The sequence below is a fragment of the Dama dama genome, chromosome 16 (genome assembly GCF_033118175.1).
Source record: "Dama dama isolate Ldn47 chromosome 16, ASM3311817v1, whole genome shotgun sequence".
Classification (NCBI taxonomy): Eukaryota; Metazoa; Chordata; class Mammalia; order Artiodactyla; family Cervidae; genus Dama; species Dama dama.
In genome coordinates, this window is record NC_083696.1 from 16,661,205 (window position 1) to 16,681,875 (window position 20,671).

A 20,671-nucleotide genomic window follows, 5' to 3' on the forward strand; every position below is an offset into this window, starting at 1 on the left:
AGGTCCATACCAAGTCTGTCCTTTATTGTCCCATCTTTGCATAAAACGTTCCCTTTGGTATCTCTAATTTTCTTGAAGAAATCTCTAGTCTTTGTTATTCCATTATTTTCCTCTATTTCTTTGTACTGATCACTGAGGAAGGCTTTCTTATCTCTCCTTACCTTTCTTTGGAACTCTACATTCAATTGGATATAGCTTTCCTTTTCTCCTTTGCTTTTAACTTCTCTTCTTTTCACAGCTATTTGTAAGACCTCCTCTCAGACAGCCATTTTGCTTTTTTGCATTTCTTTTTCTTGGGGATGGTCTTGCTCCCTGTCTCCTGTACAGTGTCATGAACCTCCATCCATAGTTCATCAGGCACTCTGTCTATCAGATCTAGTCCCTTAAATCTATTTGTCACACCTCTTTAACAAGTGGTGCTGGGAAAACTGGTCAACCACTTGTAAAAGAATGAAACTAGAACACTTTCTAACACCATACACAAAAATAAACTCAAAATGGATTGAAGATCTAAATGTAAGACCAGAAACTATAAAACTCCTAGAGGAGAACATAGGCAAAACACTCTCTGACATAAATCACAGCAAGATCCTCTATGACCCACCTCCCAGAATATTGGAAATAAAAGCAAAAATTAAAAAATGGGACCTAATTAAACTTAAAAGCCTTTGCACAACAAAGGAAACTATAAGCAAGGTGAAAAGACAGCCTTCAGAATGGGAGAAAATAATAGCAAATGAAGAAACAGACAAAGAATTAATCCCAAAAATATACAAGGAACTCCTGAAGCTCAATTCCAGAAAATTAAATGACCCAATCAAAAAATGGGCCAAAGATCTAAACAGACATGTCTCCAAAGAAGACATACAGATAGCTAACAAGCACATGAAAAGATAGATGCTCAACATCACTCATTATCAGAGAAATGCAAATCAAAACCTCAATGAGGTACCATTACACGGAAGTCAGAATGGCTGCTATCCAAAAGTCTATAAGCAATAAATGCTGGAGAGGGTGTGGAGAAAAGGGAACCCTCTTACACTGTTGGTGCGAATGCAAACTAGTACAGCCACTATGGAGAACAGTGTGGAGATTCCTTAAAAAACTGGAAATAGAACTGCCATATGACCCAGCAATCCCACTCCTGGGCATACAAACCGAGGAAACCAGATCTGAAAGAGACATGTGTATCCCAATGTTCATCACAGCACTATTTATAATAGCCAGGACATGGAAGCAACCTAGATGCCCATCAGCAGACGAATGGATAAGGAAGCTATGGTACATATACACCATGGAATATTATTACTCAGCCATTAAAAAGAATTCATTTGAATCAGTCCTAATGAGATGGATGAAACTGGAGCCCATTATACAGAGTGAAGTAAGCCAGAAAGATAAAGAACATTACAGCATACTAACACATATATATGGAATTTAGAAAGATGGTAACGATAACCCTATATGCAAAACAGAAAAAGAGACACAGATGTACAGAACAGACTTTTAGACTCTGTGGGAGAAGGCAAGGGTGGGATGTTTATAGAGATAACAGCATTGAAACAAGTATACTATCAAAGGTGAAACAGATCACCAGCCCAGGTTGGCATGAGACAAGTGCTCAGGGCTGGTGCACTGGGAAGACCCAGAGGGATGGGATGGAGAGGGAGGTGGGAGGGGGGATTGGGATGGGGAACACATGTAAATCCGTGGCTGATTCATGTCAATGTATGGCAAAAACCACTACAATATTGTAAAGTAATTAGCCTCCAACTAATAAAAATAAATGGGAAAAAAATATAGAAAAAAATAAATAAATAAATTCAAACAAACAAACAAAAAATCTATTTGTCACTTCCACTGTATAGTCATAAGGGATTCGATTTAGGTCATACCTGAATGGTCTAGTGGTTTTCCCCACTTCAATTTATCCTGCTTATCTGTCTTTAATTTAGAAATTCTCTTTAAATATTGCTTTTTTCATTATTTACTCCATTCTCCTGTAGCTCAGCTATGTGTTTAAGATATATCCATCTGTAATATTTAGAGCAAAGGGAATATGACAAAGTGAGAATTTCTCTGCCACATTAATGTCATTAGCATCAATTCTGCCCATAGTTTTCTAAGCATTTCTAAGAATCAACTCTTGAAAACCAAAGTTACAGCATGCTGACTAGTATTTTTTGAACCATCTCTTCCACTAAACTCCTCACAATCCCTCCACAGATAATACAGAAGCAAAAGACATAATAGAGACACGGCTAACAAACTTTTCAGTGACTGGGTTAGCATATAGTCTTTCTGAGGTTTTTATTGATCCCATACACTAATCCTGTCCCAAACTTCTAACATATAATGAATATATATATAGCATATACATATTTTATAAGATAAAATTCTACTCATTGAATCTTGTGTTTTCCACTGACTTCCACTGTGAACAGAGTGATTCCATCTATTCTGTTGGCAAACTCTCCTATGCAATCTCCATAGGACAGAACTAAACTAGAAAACTAGAAGAAATTTATATCACCAATGAGTAGACAAATTAAAGCTTGTATCATTTAACACCTGAATGCACATGCATAACAACCATTTCAAAAACTATTAATTTAAAGCATGCACAAAACTTATTCTTTAAGGTCACAGGACAAAGCCTCTGGACATTTTTATTTCTACTGCATAACTTTCAAAAACTATATCTTTAGCTCAACAACAAGTAATAAGACTCCAGCTGTGCTTGCTTTGTCTCAGACAACCTGTATAGTATTCCTTTTTGGATATAATAGATAATAAAAAAAAGGAGATTAAGTTATGATTTCCAATTTCATACTAAACATATAAAAGGCTTCTTTTATTTTGATCTTAGATTATCCAATTTATCCAAGCAGATGCAAAAGGCTCCAAGTTTATCATTGCAATTAGGTCTGCCTTGATCAAATTCATGGCTTCTGGTCCCAGATATCCTCTTGTTTCAACCTGTGATCTTGGGCTCTTTTCTCTTAGCATCAATTTTCTAAGTGATACATTTTTTTTGTTTTTCGTTTTCAATCGTTTAAATCAGTTTTTCAAGGTGCAATTTACACATGATGAAAAGCACCCACTTCACGTTTTGACAGATATATATACCTGGGTTACCACTAAAATAATCAAGATATAAAGCATTTCTTCCACCCTGCTTCCCTAAAGCTCTCTGTGCTTCTTTGGCAGGCATACAGTCAATCCGCCCTGGCCCCTGGTGACCAATGACCTTTTTATATTTTTGACTGCTTTTGCCTACTTTTTGCCTGCTTTACAATTTCAAATAAATGCAGGTACATAGTACACATTCTGCCTATCTGACTTCTTCCACTTAACATAAGGTTTTGGAGATTCATCCATGTTACTGCATGTATTAGTAGTTGGTTCTTCTCTGTTGCTAAGCAGAATTCCATTGTTTGAACATATCATAACTTGTTTATTTTGTCACCAAAAGATGGGCATTTGGGTTGTTTTCATTTTTTGGCTACCATAAATAAAACTGCTATGAACACGTTAAAATTTTAATGAAAATTTGTTTTCATTTCTTTCAGAATACAACGTCATAGAGTCTCTTATATATTCAAACAACAAAATATGTCTTAAAAACAAAGTTTATTTCACATAAGTAAAGAGCTGCCTATTTATTCATTACGAGGTGATCTTCTCTTTAAAAATATCAAATAAAGAACTGCCACTTCTATATAGTGTATAAGAATACAATTACCGTATAATATGCGTTCAGTGTTCCCCCTTGATGGTTTGGAAGTTAATTAAGGAGGACTAAATATAGTCTAAATGTTGTAAAATATGAAGGTATAAACAGAGTAGGAAATATGACATCATTTTTAGAAAAGCTAATGTTTTAAATGCACTCATTTAAAGAAATTATTCAAATCTGTCTTTTTAGCTTTACAGCTGTAAGTACTCAAAAGACAAATGTGTTTTTTGAGAGCTAAAACTATGGAAGCATAGTTATCAATCTATGGAGCTAAGAGAGCCTATGAGTGGGGACGCAACAACCAACACCACTTTCACTTCTTTTGAAGCAGTGACTGAAAATAACTGAGGTAACAACTTCATGACTTTGATTCTCCAAAGGTGCTAGGTTGGATCAAGTCATCAATCTAGGGTCACCCTTACATCTTGAGGAAACACTACAAGATTGTGTTTGAGAGGACCTGATACTAGTTTCCAGTAATGCTCAGGTCACGCAGCCTGATAGATTTATCAGGACTTATTTTACCTATAACTCAGAAAGGACGGATAAATCAGCAAAAGTACCTAAATACAGCACAAGAGAGGTAAACAGAAAAGAAAAATCTATGGAAATTCAGAGGAAGAGGAGATTTATTTCCATTTAGAGGAACTGAGGAGCAACTTCAAAATGGAGGCAACTCAATATCCTCACATAGCAGAATTGGGACATGGAATGATGTCTAATAACCTAATAAAACTACTAGTGACATACTTAAAATCTTGGACCAAAATCAAGTTTCAAAAGGCTGGGGTCTAAATGTAATGTGGAATCTTCGATTAGATCCTGGAGCAGAAAAAGGACATTAGTAGAAAAGCTGGTGAAGAACAGATAATGTTTAGTTAACTGTAATGCACCAAGACTGGTTTCAAGGTTTTGACAAAAGTACCATGGTAACAATATGTTAACATTAAAGTAAAGTGGATGACTGTATCCAGAAACTCATTATATTATTTTCTTTTCTGTGAATCTAAAATTATCACAAAATTAGCTGTCTATTTTTTTAAAAAATAGGGGAAAAAAAGGCAGGGAGAATAAAGCATGCTGACAAAGACGACTGAGGAGGCCTGTAGATCCGCAAAGTGCCTTAAAAGAGTCAAGGGATAAAACAAAACACTGAGGGTAAAATCTTGTACTTTTACTGTTATCAGAAGATTGTCCAATTACCCCTCTATTTCTCAAACAGCATGATCAAACAATAACAGTAATTCCACTTCTGGGAATCTATTCAAAGGAACAATCCCTAGTAAAACTTAATGTACAAAGATGCTCATGGAATTTTTTAGTAATAAAAAATGGAAACAATCTAAATATAAAAATAGTTAAATAAACCTATTATTAGACCCTTCTCCATATTCCTCCCAAGTCTATCTAACAAACTTCTCTGTATTTTATGCCACACTTCCTTGTCATTAATTCTAGATAGAGTTGATCTGTATCTCAACTATACATGACACCTATTTAAATCATGTTCTGCCAATAGAGTACTTTAATATCTGTTTCACGGTCTAGATTATGAGATTCTTGAGAGCAGAAACTAAGTTATATTCACATCAGAATCCTTGGCACATAGCAGTTAGCAAATAAATTCTTCAGAAATGAAAAGTTAAATTATATAGGAGCCACACTTGGATAAGTCTAGTCCCACAGAGGACAAATCCAATTTTTTTTGAAGATCTATAGAATAAGCAGAAGCTGAATATAACAGAAGGTCTAAGAAACCCACAACTAGCCCCGGGGTAGTAAATTTTCTATCAGCAGATACAGAGGTAGCTGTAATATTCTGACAATGTCAATAAACAGAAGGGCTCTTTTCACGGAGGGAGTGTTAACAATATGACTGAGATTGTGGTGACAGTGTATTGTATGCGGGTTGGAATACAGGCTCTGAAGTGATAATGCCCAAGTCTGAGTCTTAGCTCTGCCTTAATTTCCTCACCCATAAAATGAGGGTGACAGTAAACCTCCTTTATAAATTTGTGGTGAGGGTTAAATGAGAAGATGTATATAAAAACTTGGCATAGTGCCTAGAACATAGTAACTATTCAATATAAGTTAATTTTTGTTATTACATTATTGCCTCTTAAACTTCTGGCCTCCACTTATATTAGTTGATTCAGATGTGAAGGAGAGAAATAATCCAGAGGAATCTGGGCAGCATCTGTAAGAACTGTAAAGTTGTGGAATGAAAATTTCACATCTGGAGGCAAGGTTAATATATTCATTCATGACCTTTTATCACTGGTGATTGAAACTTGGAAAAGAAAGGTAAATATTAAAAATCTAGACAATATTTAAGAAGAGAATTTGGATTTTAGGTGAAAGTACAGGCTTAGACTAAGAACTAAAGATGGAATATGAGACCTGGGAAAAAAATGCTTACCCAGAGTAACTAATACAAGTTAACACTGTGTTGAATGTCCTATACTTTTACCAGGGTAACACGAGAAGTAAGAGTAAAAGAATAATAATACGGTAATGACAGTTGCAGCTGTGGCTAATACTTACACAGTACTTACTATGTGCCAGGTACTGTTCTACACGCATTACTACATGTATTAACTCATTTAACCTATTCACTCTTATATGGAAGCATTTGGGCTTAAAAATCCAACAGGTTTTAAGTTAAATCTTGGCCCTATCACTAATGGCCAGAGAACCTTGAGCAAGTTACTTCACTTTTCTGAGCTTTAGAGTCCTCATATCTAACTGGGAGTGAGAATATCTAACCCACAGGGAACATGTCAGGATGATCTGAGAGTAAATCATAAGACACCTATCATAGTGCCTGATATATAGGTACATATGCTGGTAGCTATAGCTTTATCATTTGCTATCAATATTGTAATGATAATTCAATCTTATGACCAAAACATCATTCTGAAGGCATGCAGAACATGCAGAGCAAAGTTTTAAAAGGGGAACCTTTTGCTTCCTTCCTGAGTTCCTCTTCAGCTTTATAAAAAACGGTGAAAGTGAAAGCGTTAGTTGCTCAGTCATGTCTGACTTTGCAACCCCATGGACTGTAGCCCGCCAGGCTCCTCTGTCCATGGAATTCTCTAGGCAAGAATATTGGAGTGGGTAGCCATTCTCTTCTTCAGGGGATCTTCCCAACCCAGGTCTTCTGTATTGCAGGCAGATTCTTAACCGTCTGAGCCATTAAAAAACGGTAAGTATTCTATATTATCATTAAGTTTTTTCTCAGAATAAACTACACATGAATAAAAAGTAGAATATTATAAAGATAAAAAGACCCTTAGACTAGCTTTAAAGATTTTTTCCCTCTAGGAATAGTAGTGGTGATAATTCTACAGTTTCTTACAGTAAATAGTGCTGAAAAGAATGAAAATGGCATATGGCTGGGGGAATCTTCCAAAGAAACCACTCTTCACAACCATCCCCTGTTCTTTTCTCTGCCTTTTAAGGTCACAGTAACATTACAGAAAATCTGGGACTCAAACCATCTGTCCAGGCAGTTCTATCACTGTTCATTTCTCTCATTAAATAATCAGAACACTTCACACTTCCCAAACACTGCTACCATAAAGAGCAGTTAAAGCAGAATGAAAGAAGCTTTTTCTAGCCAGAGATGTAGTGGTTAGAAATGCACAGTTCTTTTGAGGTTTGACATGGGATCATGCCAGTGGGAAGAAAGAAATCCAAGCTTTAGAAGAAAAATTAAGAATAACAGGATTATAATACAAGCTCCAGAAACAAAAGGTGACATTCTCATGAGGTCTCTTAGAACAGATGTGGCAGTTTAATATTGAGATAATTATACAAGTTTCTGATCTATAAATTTCTTATAAGACTAAGAAGAAGAATAGTTTTCTTTACTGCTACCGAGAGTATTAATAATAGCAACTAATAACTTCTTAGCACTCAAGATATGTTTAATTCTCTTCAAAACCCTTTTTGTGGATTAACTCAGTTCTTAAAACCATTCTATATAGCAATTTCTATTATTATTCTCATTTTACATTTGAGGAAATTTAGGACCAGTGAGTTAAATAACTAGCTTATAAAATGGAGAGCTGGGATCCAAAAGCAAACAGACTGGCTCCATGCCTTTAATTTCTATGCTATACTATCTCACAGCTGTTTTTTTTTAAATGTCTGGAAATTATACATTAAGTTTGGCATTTTTATAATATTTTAATAAACAAACTAGCTAAATATCAAAAAAACACCTCCCTATTCACCTAGCCCCAGTGAGAGTATCAACTATAAATTTATTAACTTACTAAGTATTTTTGTCTTATAATCAGAGCTTACTTAGCATGAAGGTATTTGTTGTCATAAAGCAAAATAATTTTTTATAATATATGAGCTTCAGGAACACACTCCAGGATCATGTCAATTTGGGGATACTTTATGACTTTGAGAAAAAAGGTTTGGATTATTCTCAAATCTCCAGAACAAGGTTAATATTACATGGAGACTCCTTGCCTTCAAATAAAGATTCAAATAAAGTATGTAATGTCTATATATCCAGGAGAAACCAGTCTGAGTTTGGAATTATTCTTCTGTGCTACAGAACATTCTCCAGCCCAATGGCTCGTTTATTCAGTGATAGAAGCCCTAATCTCAGCTAGTTGGTGAGGTAAATCTATGCTCCTGGTCATAAGAACCAGTAAGAATGACATACGAACCATAATAATGACAACAATGGCAGCAGTCACACTAGCAATCATAATATTAATAACATCAGATAATTATAACAAAGGTAACCACCACTTACTGATAATAGGGGCTAAGTGATACACTAAGTGCCTCATACAGGTGTATTAGGGAGGCAGTAGGATGTAGTGATTAAAAGTATGAACTCCAGAGACAGGCTGCTGCCTGACTTATTTGCTGTGATGTTGAACAAATGACTTAAATTCTCAGTGCCTCACAGACTATCTATGGTTGTTACGAGGATTAGATGTGTTAATACACGAAAAATGTTCACATCAGTGCCTGACCCACAGTAGTATAAGATTAATGCTCAAAAAAGCTAAAGGCTACAATTAGTTAGGGTGAAGCTGACATTTTCCAGGTCTGACTGACTTCAGAGCCCACATTCTTTGGGTTCTGGTTCACATTCATTCTCTCTCTCTCAGAACTGTGAATAGGCCAACTGCATCATAAAGGGTATATACACAGTTACTCTATATTTTTGTCTTTTGTAATCAAAGAGTTTGACTATGGCAGCATTAAAAAAAAAGCTCAAAATGCCAGTCTAATATATTGTAGTCCATCAATTAATTCAGAATTGAGACACTTTCCCCCTATAATTTTCTATCTGAATCAGGTGTCTTAAAAAAGATTATAATTAGCAGTGTCTTTCCTTTCTTGTTAGCACATACAATAATGGTACATCTTACAGTGCATATCACCTTACATTTGACAAAATGTGGTAGCTGTTAATTACCATATTATCCTTTAAATGTATCCTTTAAAGTATCCTTTAAAGAATGGGCCTCAGTCTATGCTAAAGGCACATTCCAGAGCTTGCCCAGCATTCATGACCTCAATTCCAGCCAATCCCAATCTCCTCACTTAAACTTCACTTCACCTTAACTATCCCCTTCTTACTGATCCTTACCCATTCTCATCAAATTATCAAGTTCCAACAGCTCTAGCAGCCAATTGGTTTTTTGGCTCAGAATATGGGCCTAATTTTCTGTTCCTTATTTTGGTTTTCCCTTTCTGATGACACAAAGGCTTCCAATCATAATGACTTTTTGGAGTGACAAATCCAGGGGCACTTCCTCAGTCCTGATAGGTATCCTCACTTCTCAAGCAAAACTGGGAAACTTTTTGGGAAGCTGAGAAGTATCAGCTAACAGTGGAGCCTTGATGGTCATTCCCCATCTTACCCCATTTTCAGTTACTTCCTTACCTCTACCTTCTGCAGTTATTTCTAAAGCCCCCTTTGTAAGAACTTATCTGATTCATACTTAAACTTTTTTCCTGTTTTGGCCTGAGTGCCTCCATTCCACATATGGTCAGTCTCTTCATAGAAGAAAAAAATGTCAAGTTTTACATCATCTTTTCCTTGGAAAGACAATTCCAAGCTGTCTTCTACCTAGGGAGAAGATGAAAACCTTTACAGACCGAAACAAAGGAAATAACATTTTTTAAATCAAAAGAAAAAAAGATTCTTATGTTTTATATGGAGAGAGTATAGGTTTTAAGATAACTGTTTTTCAAGCTGGAGCATCTCTGAAATTGGGATGCATCAGTAACACACAATCATTAGATTTCTTTCTTAAATGTACATAAAATAATGTTGCTTTTTACAACTGATGACAACTCAGAATACATGACTTGTAGTAGTTAAAGGATCACTCTGCAAAACATCCTGTTCCAGAGCTCCTTTCTGATGAAAAAAGAAAAGTAATCAAAGAAAAATTATTCCCTTTAATAACCAAGTAAAACTATCAGGAAGTAAATCATTATAATCAATAACTAAGTACTTATGTAAATGTAGTATAGAAACCCATATATCATTACATTATATATATGAAAAAAGAAGAAATAAAAGTACAAAGAATTCTGAGAGCATGTCCCTAAGAAACTTATCCTACAAACATCCTCCAAGTTCCCATTGGACTTGGTACACTTGTCTGTTCTAGCACTAACCACTTAAATGTTTATGCATTTGTTTTCTCTCAGTTAGACAGTGGGCTCCTCAAGGATAAGGACTGTATTTTATTCACCTTTGCCATACATGCAGAGCACAGTGCCAGGCAGAGACTGGGTGTTAAGGAAATGTTAAGTCATTTGCTAAATGACTAGAGTTTTATTGCTTTGACTTTGACCTCAGGAAGATACTTAATTAAATTTTTAAATAAACTAAAATGATTATGATGAAGGAAGTAATTTTCCACAAACAGAACACACTTCTTCTTGCTTTCTAGGACAACACCTCCCTGGGAACAAGCACATTAAGAGTAACGTGATTGCCAGGGATCATAGGCTTAGGCTATAGGTATTAAATTATCTAAAAGGAGATTTCATCTAAGCCACAATGACCTATTTGAGTTGACCTGTGAGAAAATTGCTATTACCTAGGACATGTGAAATAAATAAGAAACCCAAGTAATGTTTGAAATGATTCTGTATTTTGAGTCCTTAGCAATCAATGGAATGTTTTGAGGTGATAATAATATGATGTCTATGTAAACAAAAAAATAAATGACACTTCAGGTAGGGTAGGTGGGATTCTTACTTATTATATTAATTAATTATTACATTATGTTGTTCCCTAATGTAATGGCAATAAATTCTTCTTCAAGAGTCCAAGATCCTTTTCACTTTCTCATGGTCAATAAAAAGCCAGCTTTTCTAGTTTTCCTTAAATAGTGCAGAAGTCACAAGTGGTAATAATTTTCTGCTGAACTCATTCTGACCAATACTGAATGATAAAATGCTATATGAAATATCTCTGAGTTGCTTAATATAAACTTTACTTTTGAAACATTACTAATGAAGTGAAGCATTTTTATTACTGACCTTCCCAAATTTGTGTTTGAGTGGGAGTCCTGCATCTTGAAATGCTGAAATAATATCAGATTTGTAATCCTGTATAAAAATTCCTAGGTCAACATCTTTACTATACGGAATAATGCTGCATTGCCGATACCATCCTAAAAAAAAGAAAAAAAAAGGAATAAGAAAATTTTTTTAAAAACTTAAGTTTGGAAATAATTAGTAATTATTACAATGGACAGTCTTTGTAACAATGTATTTTATTTCACAGGATTAGATTTAGTGTGCTTTATCAGAATTTTTAAATTAGATCCCAACTTAATATTTATGACCATAGGAGCCAATTGTTGAAGAGTATTTCTTTTATTCCCTCCTTCCTTCACCTGTTCTGAGCACTCAGCAACCTCAAGACTTTTCATGATGTACTTTAATTTCTGAATAAACTATTAGCTTTAATAATGTTAACTGCGCCATTCATTTAAAACACTGTTACTTCTTTAAATGTTTACTCATAAATCTATGATGAAGGTTGCTTTTAAGATATGCTAAAAACATAATTTTATTCTTTTGCTTAATCAATATTCCTTTCCTAAGCAGTAATTTGTAGAACTTAATAGCTCTGAATGTGTGATGGGCCATAAAAAAAAGAAGATCAGTATCAATCTCAACTTTCAACATATCATACAAAGATATGTCTACATATTCACTATGTATCTACCTCTAAGTTAGGTGCTATTGTACTTTCTAAAAGGAAAAAACTTTATACCTTAATATTACTAAGGGCTCTGGGTTTTCCCTTATTATCCTTCTACTCCTTCCATTCAAAGTATTCAAAAAGTAAACAAGTGTCTACAATTACCTTTGGGAAATACTGTTTGAAATTCTAAACTTTAATTTCAGTTTTAACACAGATCTTTAGAAGTCAAGCACAGGATCTCACATCCAGTTTAAGAAAAAATCTATAATCCACATCTATCAAAAAATCACAAATTACTAAGAATGAAAAAAAGAAAAAAATGGAAGGCACTTTAAATATCACCTAATCCAACTTCTCTCATTTTATAAATGCCCTTATGGAGCTAAGAACTCAAAAGATGTCATGACAAATGATTAAGAAGAATTTTGGTAACAGTCCACAAAACAATCTTGCTTCAAAAAGTTAAACCTTAGAGCATGTATCACATAAACGAGATGTACTTTTTGTGCAGGGCGAAGGGTGGAGGTAGCTTACTCTAGCTGTAAACTCCTTGACAGGAAGAACCATGTAAATTTTCCACAAAGCTTAAATGACAGGATAACCATATATCCCTGCTTATACCTGTTGTACCATAATTACTAACAGCACTCCTTTCATTCTCAAAACATCTCAAATTAAATAAATTATACGGTAGCCCTCTAAAAGCAGGAGCAGAATTAACTTTTGTACAAATAGTTATAACTAAGAGGGAACAAAAACAGTTATAATCAGTTATCATTATAAACAAGAAAGAATAAAAAAAATTTTATGATTCTAAATAATTTATATTCCAAAGAAGTCTGATCTAATGAACAGTGGAAAGAGATTTGGAAATCTTTCTTGAATTCTACACTTTCCCATCTCAGGATAAGCAGAATGTGGTAAGACAGTGACGTCCAATCAGTGATACCATCATGATGTGGAAAAGATTTGTGAAAGACCTTTCAAAATCACCTTCATTGTTTCTCTTAGAAAAAACTTGCTCTTAGAAACTTTTGGTGCAATGCAAGTTGTCTGTATTGTTTGTATGTAAAGAAACAGAATACAGTTTCTTTTTAAAGAGAATAACAACCTATGGGTAGAAATAATAAAATGCTAATCTAAAGATTACCTGAGGATCACATGTAGTCTACATGTTCTGATATAAATTTTATACACATTATTTTGGGAAACACAACATAGCCTTCCTAATTCTGTTTTATGATTTTGAAGTTTTTTTTAAAAATCAATAAATCCTTGCTCCATGCACTGTGTTTATTCTGTCTATAAATATGACACTTCAAATACCACCGATGTTTTGTCATCTCAAGCAGTCATCACTAAAGCCAAGGAGGATGAAATGTCAAAAAGACAAATGAAAAGCAAGAAGAATTTTACCTAGACAAGTTCCACTGCTCAGCCAGAACCGTACTCCCAACTTCTTTAATGTTTTGGCTGCTAGTTGCAACAATTCCTTTGCATGCTTCTGAAAGGTCATAGCTTCCACAGTGTTATCATCAAGGTATTGCTACAGATATAACAAATAGTAAGCTACTATAGCCATTTCTAAGTTACCAGAAATATTTCTGTGACATCCAAATTAAATTTGAAAACTAACTTCATTTTATAACTTCAGAATTTCTTGTTAGTCACACATTAAAATAAGACTATAAACAGCAGATTCTAGGAGAGCCAAGTTAAAGGAAGAAGGAATATAATCAGGATTCCCAAAGGGTGAGTTTTATACGTTCTAGTTTTACGGGAAAAGAAGGCTAATTAAGAGAGTTACAGTCATATCTGAAGTACAATGTGTTCAATGATTCATTCACTAGTATAAATGCTCTTTAGGACTGAATAGTATAGTAGAAAGAACATGAAATTTTTGAAGCAGACTGTGCTCAAGTCTAATCTCACTTCATTTTAGCTGTGACCCTGGGCATATCACTTCAGAAGAAAATAAGCTCTATGAGGAAAGGGACTTCATTTTGTTTATTACTGTATCTTCAATGTCTAAAACAGTGCCTGAATGAAGGAGAGAATGAAAGAACAAACCTCTCTCATATAATTTTCTCATCAGTAATTAAAGGATAATAATTATAGTCTGTAAGACGGTTGTGAGAATTTAATGAGATAATGGATGACAGACAAATGTCTCACAAATTTTTAAATTCTATACAAATACTAGTCATTTATTTATAGTCTCTTCACTTTTCTTCATTTTTAGGGGGTTCTGGAACTGAAGAAAGAACTGTAAGTTCTTCACTAATGCTTCACTACCTACAGGACAAAATCTTAACTTCTTGGCATGACAGACAAGGTCACTGTGTTTAGGTCTAGACTACTGGTCTGGCCTTTATCTCCACCCTCCTCATATTTCACTTGCCAAATACGCCACAATTTTTCAAGCCTCTGTGTCTTCATAACATGTTTCCTTTGTCTGAAATGCCCTTGACTAATAAAATCTTGCATGTTTCAGTTCCACCCTCTGAAAAACAATCTCTGATTTTCCTAGGAATACAAATATATTTATTCTTCCAGGACTCCTCTTCAGTTCAACATTAGAGAGCAAAAAATTGTGTTTGGTACTAGATACATAGACACAGACCAATGAAATAATCTGTTCAATGAGCTCATAAGTTACCATTTTTATATACTTTCACTAAAATTATTATATTTAATTCTTTTTTGATTTTTTGATGTACAAAAGATCAAGGGCTTCTTTATTATTTGAAGTATAATTTACATACAATATTATATTAGCTTCAGGTACAGAACACAGTGATTCAATATTTTCATAGAGGTGTAGAAGACAGTGATTCAATATTTTCATACATTACAAAATGATCACCGTGGTTAACTCTTGCTTCCATCTGTCACCATACAGAGCTATTACAATATTACTGACTATATTCCCTATTTTGTACATTACATACCCATGACTGGAAGCTTATATCTCTTAATCCCCTTCACATATCCTGCCCATTCTCCCTTATCACATTTCATTCTAACTGCTGATTCTATTTATACTTCCTCCAATAGGCTGTAAAGATGATTCCTTGAGGGCAGGTACTGCATCTCTCCATCAGTGTATATACAAATTTAAAATGGTACCTAGCATATAATATGTGACTAACACATACTGATAAATGGGTAAATGAATAAATGACTGATTAAGCCCCTCCCATGCCAACAGTATCCTAAAATATCATGGCATTCTTTTACAACAGGAGGAAACATAGTTCCTACAAGGACCATATATTTCAAGCAAAAAGTATTCCTAGGAAAAAAGAGGGATTCCTGAAGATAAACTACATTCTCCGGAATACATATATGGGATCTCTTTAATATGAAAACATCCTCAGAGCCATAATGCTGTTAGGACATATGACTGGAATGAGATGCATGCTCTTACCCCTGCTGCAGGGAGAAAAGCCTAGAGTTAGGACTTTAGAGACACAGAATTTAGTCCATGCTCAGCCAATAATGACTGTGACTTACATCTCAAGACCTTACATTTTACATCTTGAAACCTTAGTTTTCTTAAAGGTTAATGGTGAATCTTGGCTTATTTCACAGAGTAGCTGAAAAGATCAAATTAAATAATAGAAATGAAACCCTTATGTTCTACAAAAATATTACTCTGATAGTTATGTCCAATTAAGGCTGCCCCTGCATGGACATACTCCCACCTCTGTGACATACCTTTAATAACATGACACTCCCAGAAATTCCATTCGTTAGAACTGACCCTCATATGTGTTAAAATATAAACATGTATATACCTATACACCCTTTACATCTGTTATGGACTTTAAAAATTATAGTTATACATAGGGCTTTCTTGGTGGCTCAGACGGTAAGAAGTCTGTCTGCAATGTAGGAGACCTGGGTTTGATCCCTGGACTGGGAAGATCTCCTGGAGAAGGGAACGGCAACCCACTCCAGTACACTTGCCTGGAGAATCTCATGGACAGAGAAGCCTGGCAGGCTATGGACCACGGGATCACAAAGAGTCAGACACAACTGAGCAAACATAATTTTTTTTTTCATTTAAAATGTCTCATGTAAATCTTGGGATTATCATGCGTTTAAAAAAAGACTGAATCCTAATTTAAATACCATGTCATATTTGATCTTTCCTGTTCAGGCAACCTTTCTACAAATCTTTCCCCAAAATATAGATTAAAAATAACAAGATAACAGAAGGTGCCCACTCATTTCATAGATGAGGAAACTAAGGCTCAGAAACTTGCCCCAGGTCTCAGAGCAGTGTAGTAGAAGAGGATATGAATATGGCTTTCTAGATATTCCTGAACTAGAGGTCCAGATATTTCCATATCCTCTCTGTTTTTTTTTTTACTGGAACTCAACACACTGGAGCTCACCAATTATTTTTTGACGGCTGCTGCTGAGACAAAATCAAGTGCAGAAAAATATGTATTATCCTATGCTTCTTGGTAGACTGAGAAAATAGTTAAGTAAATAAAGGAAGTCAGGAGACACTTCCCTCTGTTATCCTTCCCTTCCTGGACTCTTCTAAACTAGAACCATTACATGAGGCAGAGCAAGAAAGTGAACTAAGGTAGCCTGGCATGGGTATCGGGGCCTGAGCAGGTGATGTGGGCATCCACATGGAGCAAATCAAAATCAAGCAGCATCTGACAGGATAAAGTGAAAGCACAGAATCACTTCTCTGTTATTCTTACTAAAGGTGTACAACATCAATGTGACATGAGGAAAAACGACACAAACCCCAAACAAGGGACAGTTTACAAAATATCTGGCATGTAATCTTCCAAAGTATCAAAGTCATAAATGTTAAAAAGTAATTGTAGCCTCCAACTAATAAAAATAAATGGGAAAAAAAAAAAACAAATAAAATGCTAAGTTACAGAAAAAAAAAAAGTAATTGTGAAACTGTTCCAGATTTAAGGAAACTAAAGAGACAGAAAATAAACACAACATGTGATTCTAAACTAGATCCTTTTATTATAATGGTCATTATTAGGATAATTAGCAAAACTTGAATGAGGATTAAATGGTAATAATCTTTATGTTATTTCCTGATTTTTGTATTAAGATATTAGGAGAATGTTCTTGTTTTTAAGAAATATTAAATTATTTGAAGTTGTGCAGTAGATATCAACAAATAACTCCCACAAGGTTAAGGAAAAGGAATTATTTGTATTGCACGTGTAACTTTTCTGAAGGTTTGAAAATGTTTCCAAAAATTACTATTTTAAAAAAGGAAAGTTAGAAGGCTGCTCTGAGATCTAGTAGATTAGTACATTAATTTTTTTTTTAAACACCAGGCATTGTATTTAAGACTCTTTGGCGCCATCAAGTGTTCAAAGTTATGTACGTGCACTTTAATTTGAAAACTGACCGTCCTGGTTCTAACATAAGAAATAACAAAGAATAAAGCATTTACGAGGATAAGGATTTTTTAAAAAGCTATCAATCTCATTAGGCACTCTACATCAGTAATAACAATACATTAGCAGAAGGGGAAAACAAATTAGTAATCAAGAGTCTGTCTTGTTGTAAGTGAAGGACACAAATAACACGATGAAGAATGAATACAAAGTCCCAGTTGACCCTGTTATGAAGAGAAACCTGCTGATAGCATTCCTGCTTTGCTGTACTTTAAACACCAGAAGTATGAGGCTATGATAAGCTGACTAGCCCTCTGAGCATCTGTCATCCATATTCCTGATTCGAATGCTAACTGATGGTTGCCCTTAAAAGTTCAAAATCAGAATTGAAAATATGGAATTAAAAAAACATGACACGATTCTCATGATACTGAAACATGAACTCTCCAGGTCAGTAGGTGCCCAATATGCTACTGGAGAAGAATGGAGATATAACTCCAGAAAGAATGATGAGACGGAGCCAAAGCAAAAACACCACCCAGTTGTGGATGTGATGGGTGATGGAAGTAAAGTCTGATGATGTAAAGAACAATATTGCATAGGAGCCTGAAATGTTAGGTCATGAATAAAGACAAACTGGAAGTGGTCAAACAGGAGATGGTAAGAGTGAACATCAACATTTTAGGAATCAGTGAACTAAAATGGACTGGAATGGGTGAATTTAACTCAGATGACCATTATATCTACTACTGTAGGCAAGAATCCCTTAGAAGAAATGGAGTAGCCATCATAGTCAACAAAGAGTCAAAATGCAGTACTTTTGTGCAAACTCAAAAATGACTGAATGATCTCTGCTTGTTTCCAAGGCAAACCACTCAATATTATAGTAATCCAAGTTTATGCCCCAACCAGTAATGCTGAAGAAGTTGAAACTGAACAGTTCTACGAAGACCTACAAGACCTTCTAGAACTAACACCCAAAAAAATGTCCTTTTCATCATAGGGGACTGGAATGCAAAAGTAGCAAGTCAAGAGATATCTGGAGTAACAGGCAAATTTGGCTTTGGAGTACAAAATGAAGCAGGGCAAAGGCTAACAGAGTTTTGCCAAGAGAATGCACTAGTCACAGCAAACACCCTCTTCCAACAAAACAAGAGAAGACTCTACACATGGACATCACCAGATGGTCAACACCGAAAAAAGATTGATTATATTCTTGGCAGCTGAAGATGGAGAAGCTCTGTGTAGTCAGCAAAAACAAGACTAGGAGCTGACTGCGGCTCAGATCACAAACTCCTTATTGCCAAATTCAGACTTAAATTGAAGAAAGTAGGGAAAACCACTAGACTATTCAGGTATGACCTAAATCAAATCCCTTACGATTATACAGTGGAAGTGACAAATAGATTCAAGGGATTAGATCTGATAGACAGAGTGCCTGAAGAACTATGGATGGAGGTTTGTGACATTGTACAGGAGGCAGTGATCAAGACCCAAGAAAAAGAAATGCAAAAAGGCAAAATGGTTGACTGAGGAGGCCTTACAAGTAGCTGAGAAAAGAAGAGAAGCTAAAGGCAAAGGAGAAAAGGAAAGATATACCCATTTGAATGCAGAGTTTCAAAGCATAGCACAGAGAGAAAAGAAAGCCTTCCTCAGCAATCCATGCAAATAAAGAGAAGAAAACAAGAGAATGGGAAATACTAGAGATCTCTTCAAGAAAATTAGAGATACCAAGGGAACGCTTCATCAAAGATGGGCACAATAAAGGACAGAAACGGTATGGACCTAACAGAAGCAGAAGATATTAAGAAGAGGTGGCAAGAATGCACAGGAAGAACTATACAAAAAAAGATTTTCATGACCCAGATAACCACAATGGTGTGGTCACTCACCTAGAGCCAGACATCCTGGAATGTGAAGTCAAGTGGCCCTTAGGAAGCATCACTACAAACACAGCTAGTGGAGGTGATGGAACTCCAGTTGAGCTATTTCAAATCCTAAAAGATGATACTGTGAAAGTGCTGTACTCAAAAACTCAGCAGTGGGCACAGGACCACTGGAAAAGGTCAGTTTTCATTCCAATCCCAAAGAAAGGCAATGCCAAAGAATGTTCAAAGTACTGCAAAAATGCACTCATTTCACATGCTAGCAAAACAATGCTCAAAATTATCCAAGCCAGGATTGAACAGTACATGAACCGTGAATGTCCAGATGTTCAAGCTGGATTTAGAAAAGGCAGAGGAACCAGAGATCAAATTGCCAACATCCGTTGGATCATCATAAAAGCAAGAGAGTTCCAGAAAAAAACATCTATTTCTGCTTTATTGACTATGCCTAAGCCTTTGACTGTGTGGATCACAACAAACTGTGGAAAATTCTTAGAGATGGGAATACCAGACTACCTTACCTGTCGCCTAAGAAATCTGTATGCAGGTCAAGAAACAACAGTTAGAACTGGACATGGAACAACAGACTGGTTCCAAATTGGGAAAGGAGTACCTCAAGGCTGTATATTGTGACCCTGCTTATTTAACTTATATTCAGAGTACATCATGAGAAATGCTGGGCTGGATGAAGGACAAGCTGGAATCAAGATTGCCAGGAGAAATATCAATAACCTCAGATATGCAAATGACACCACCCTTATGGCAGAAAGTGAAGAACTAAAGAGCCTCTTGATGAAAGTGAAAGAGGAGAGTGGAAAAACTTGGCTTAAAGCTCAACATTCAGAAAACTAAGATCATGGCATCGGGTCCCATCACTTCATGGCGAACAGATGGGAAAACAATAGAAACAGTGACAGACTTTATTTTTCTGGGCTTCAAAATCACTGCGGATGGTGACTGGAGCCATGAAATTAAAAGACGCTTGCTCCTTGAAAGAAAAGCTATGACCAACCTAGACAGCATATTAAAAAGCAGAGACATCACTTTACCAACAGAGGTCTGTCTAGTCAAAGCTATGGTTTTTCCAGTAGTCATGTATGGATGTGAGAGTTGGACTCACATAAAGAAAGGTGAGCACTGAAGAATTGATGCTTTTGAACTGTAGAACTGGAGAAGACTCTTGAGAGTCCCTTGGACTGCAAGGAGATCCAACCAGTCAATTCTAAAGGAAATCAACCCTGAATATTCATTGGAAGGAATGATGCTGAAGCTGAAACTCCAATACTGTGGCCACCTGATGCAAAGAACCAACTCATTTGAAAAGACCATAATGCTGGGAAAGACTCAAGGCGGTAGGAGAAGGGGACGACAAATTAGACAGTTGGATGGCATCACTAATGCGATGGACATGAGTTTGAGTAGGCTCCGGGAGTTGACAGGG

At 35.5% G+C, this 20,671-nt stretch overlaps 1 protein-coding gene and 1 long non-coding RNA gene across 6 annotated transcripts in view; one reads left to right on the forward strand and one right to left on the reverse strand.

Annotated features, from left to right (window-relative positions):
• The window catches only part of FKTN (fukutin), an 88,431-nt gene that overhangs the window by 44,540 nt on the left and 23,220 nt on the right, over positions 1-20,671 (reverse strand). For 4 of the 5 annotated variants that reach the window (XM_061163505.1, XM_061163504.1, XM_061163503.1 and 1 more), the window contains exons 7-9: positions 13,368-13,497; positions 11,279-11,412; positions 9,721-9,848 (exon numbers count right to left, since the gene is read on the reverse strand). In XM_061163505.1, the coding sequence (XP_061019488.1) occupies positions 9,721-9,848; positions 11,279-11,412; positions 13,368-13,497 (392 nt within the window). Of the gene's footprint in view, positions 1-1,895; positions 2,035-9,720; positions 9,849-11,278; positions 11,413-13,367; positions 13,498-20,671 lie in introns of all 5 variants that reach the window. The other variant, XR_009696357.1, reaches the window with a different exon arrangement.
• On the forward strand, positions 3,718-14,450 carry LOC133071134 (uncharacterized). The gene is made up of 2 exons (XR_009696360.1): positions 3,718-6,944; positions 14,194-14,450. It is a non-coding gene; the product is annotated as an uncharacterized LOC133071134 (long non-coding RNA).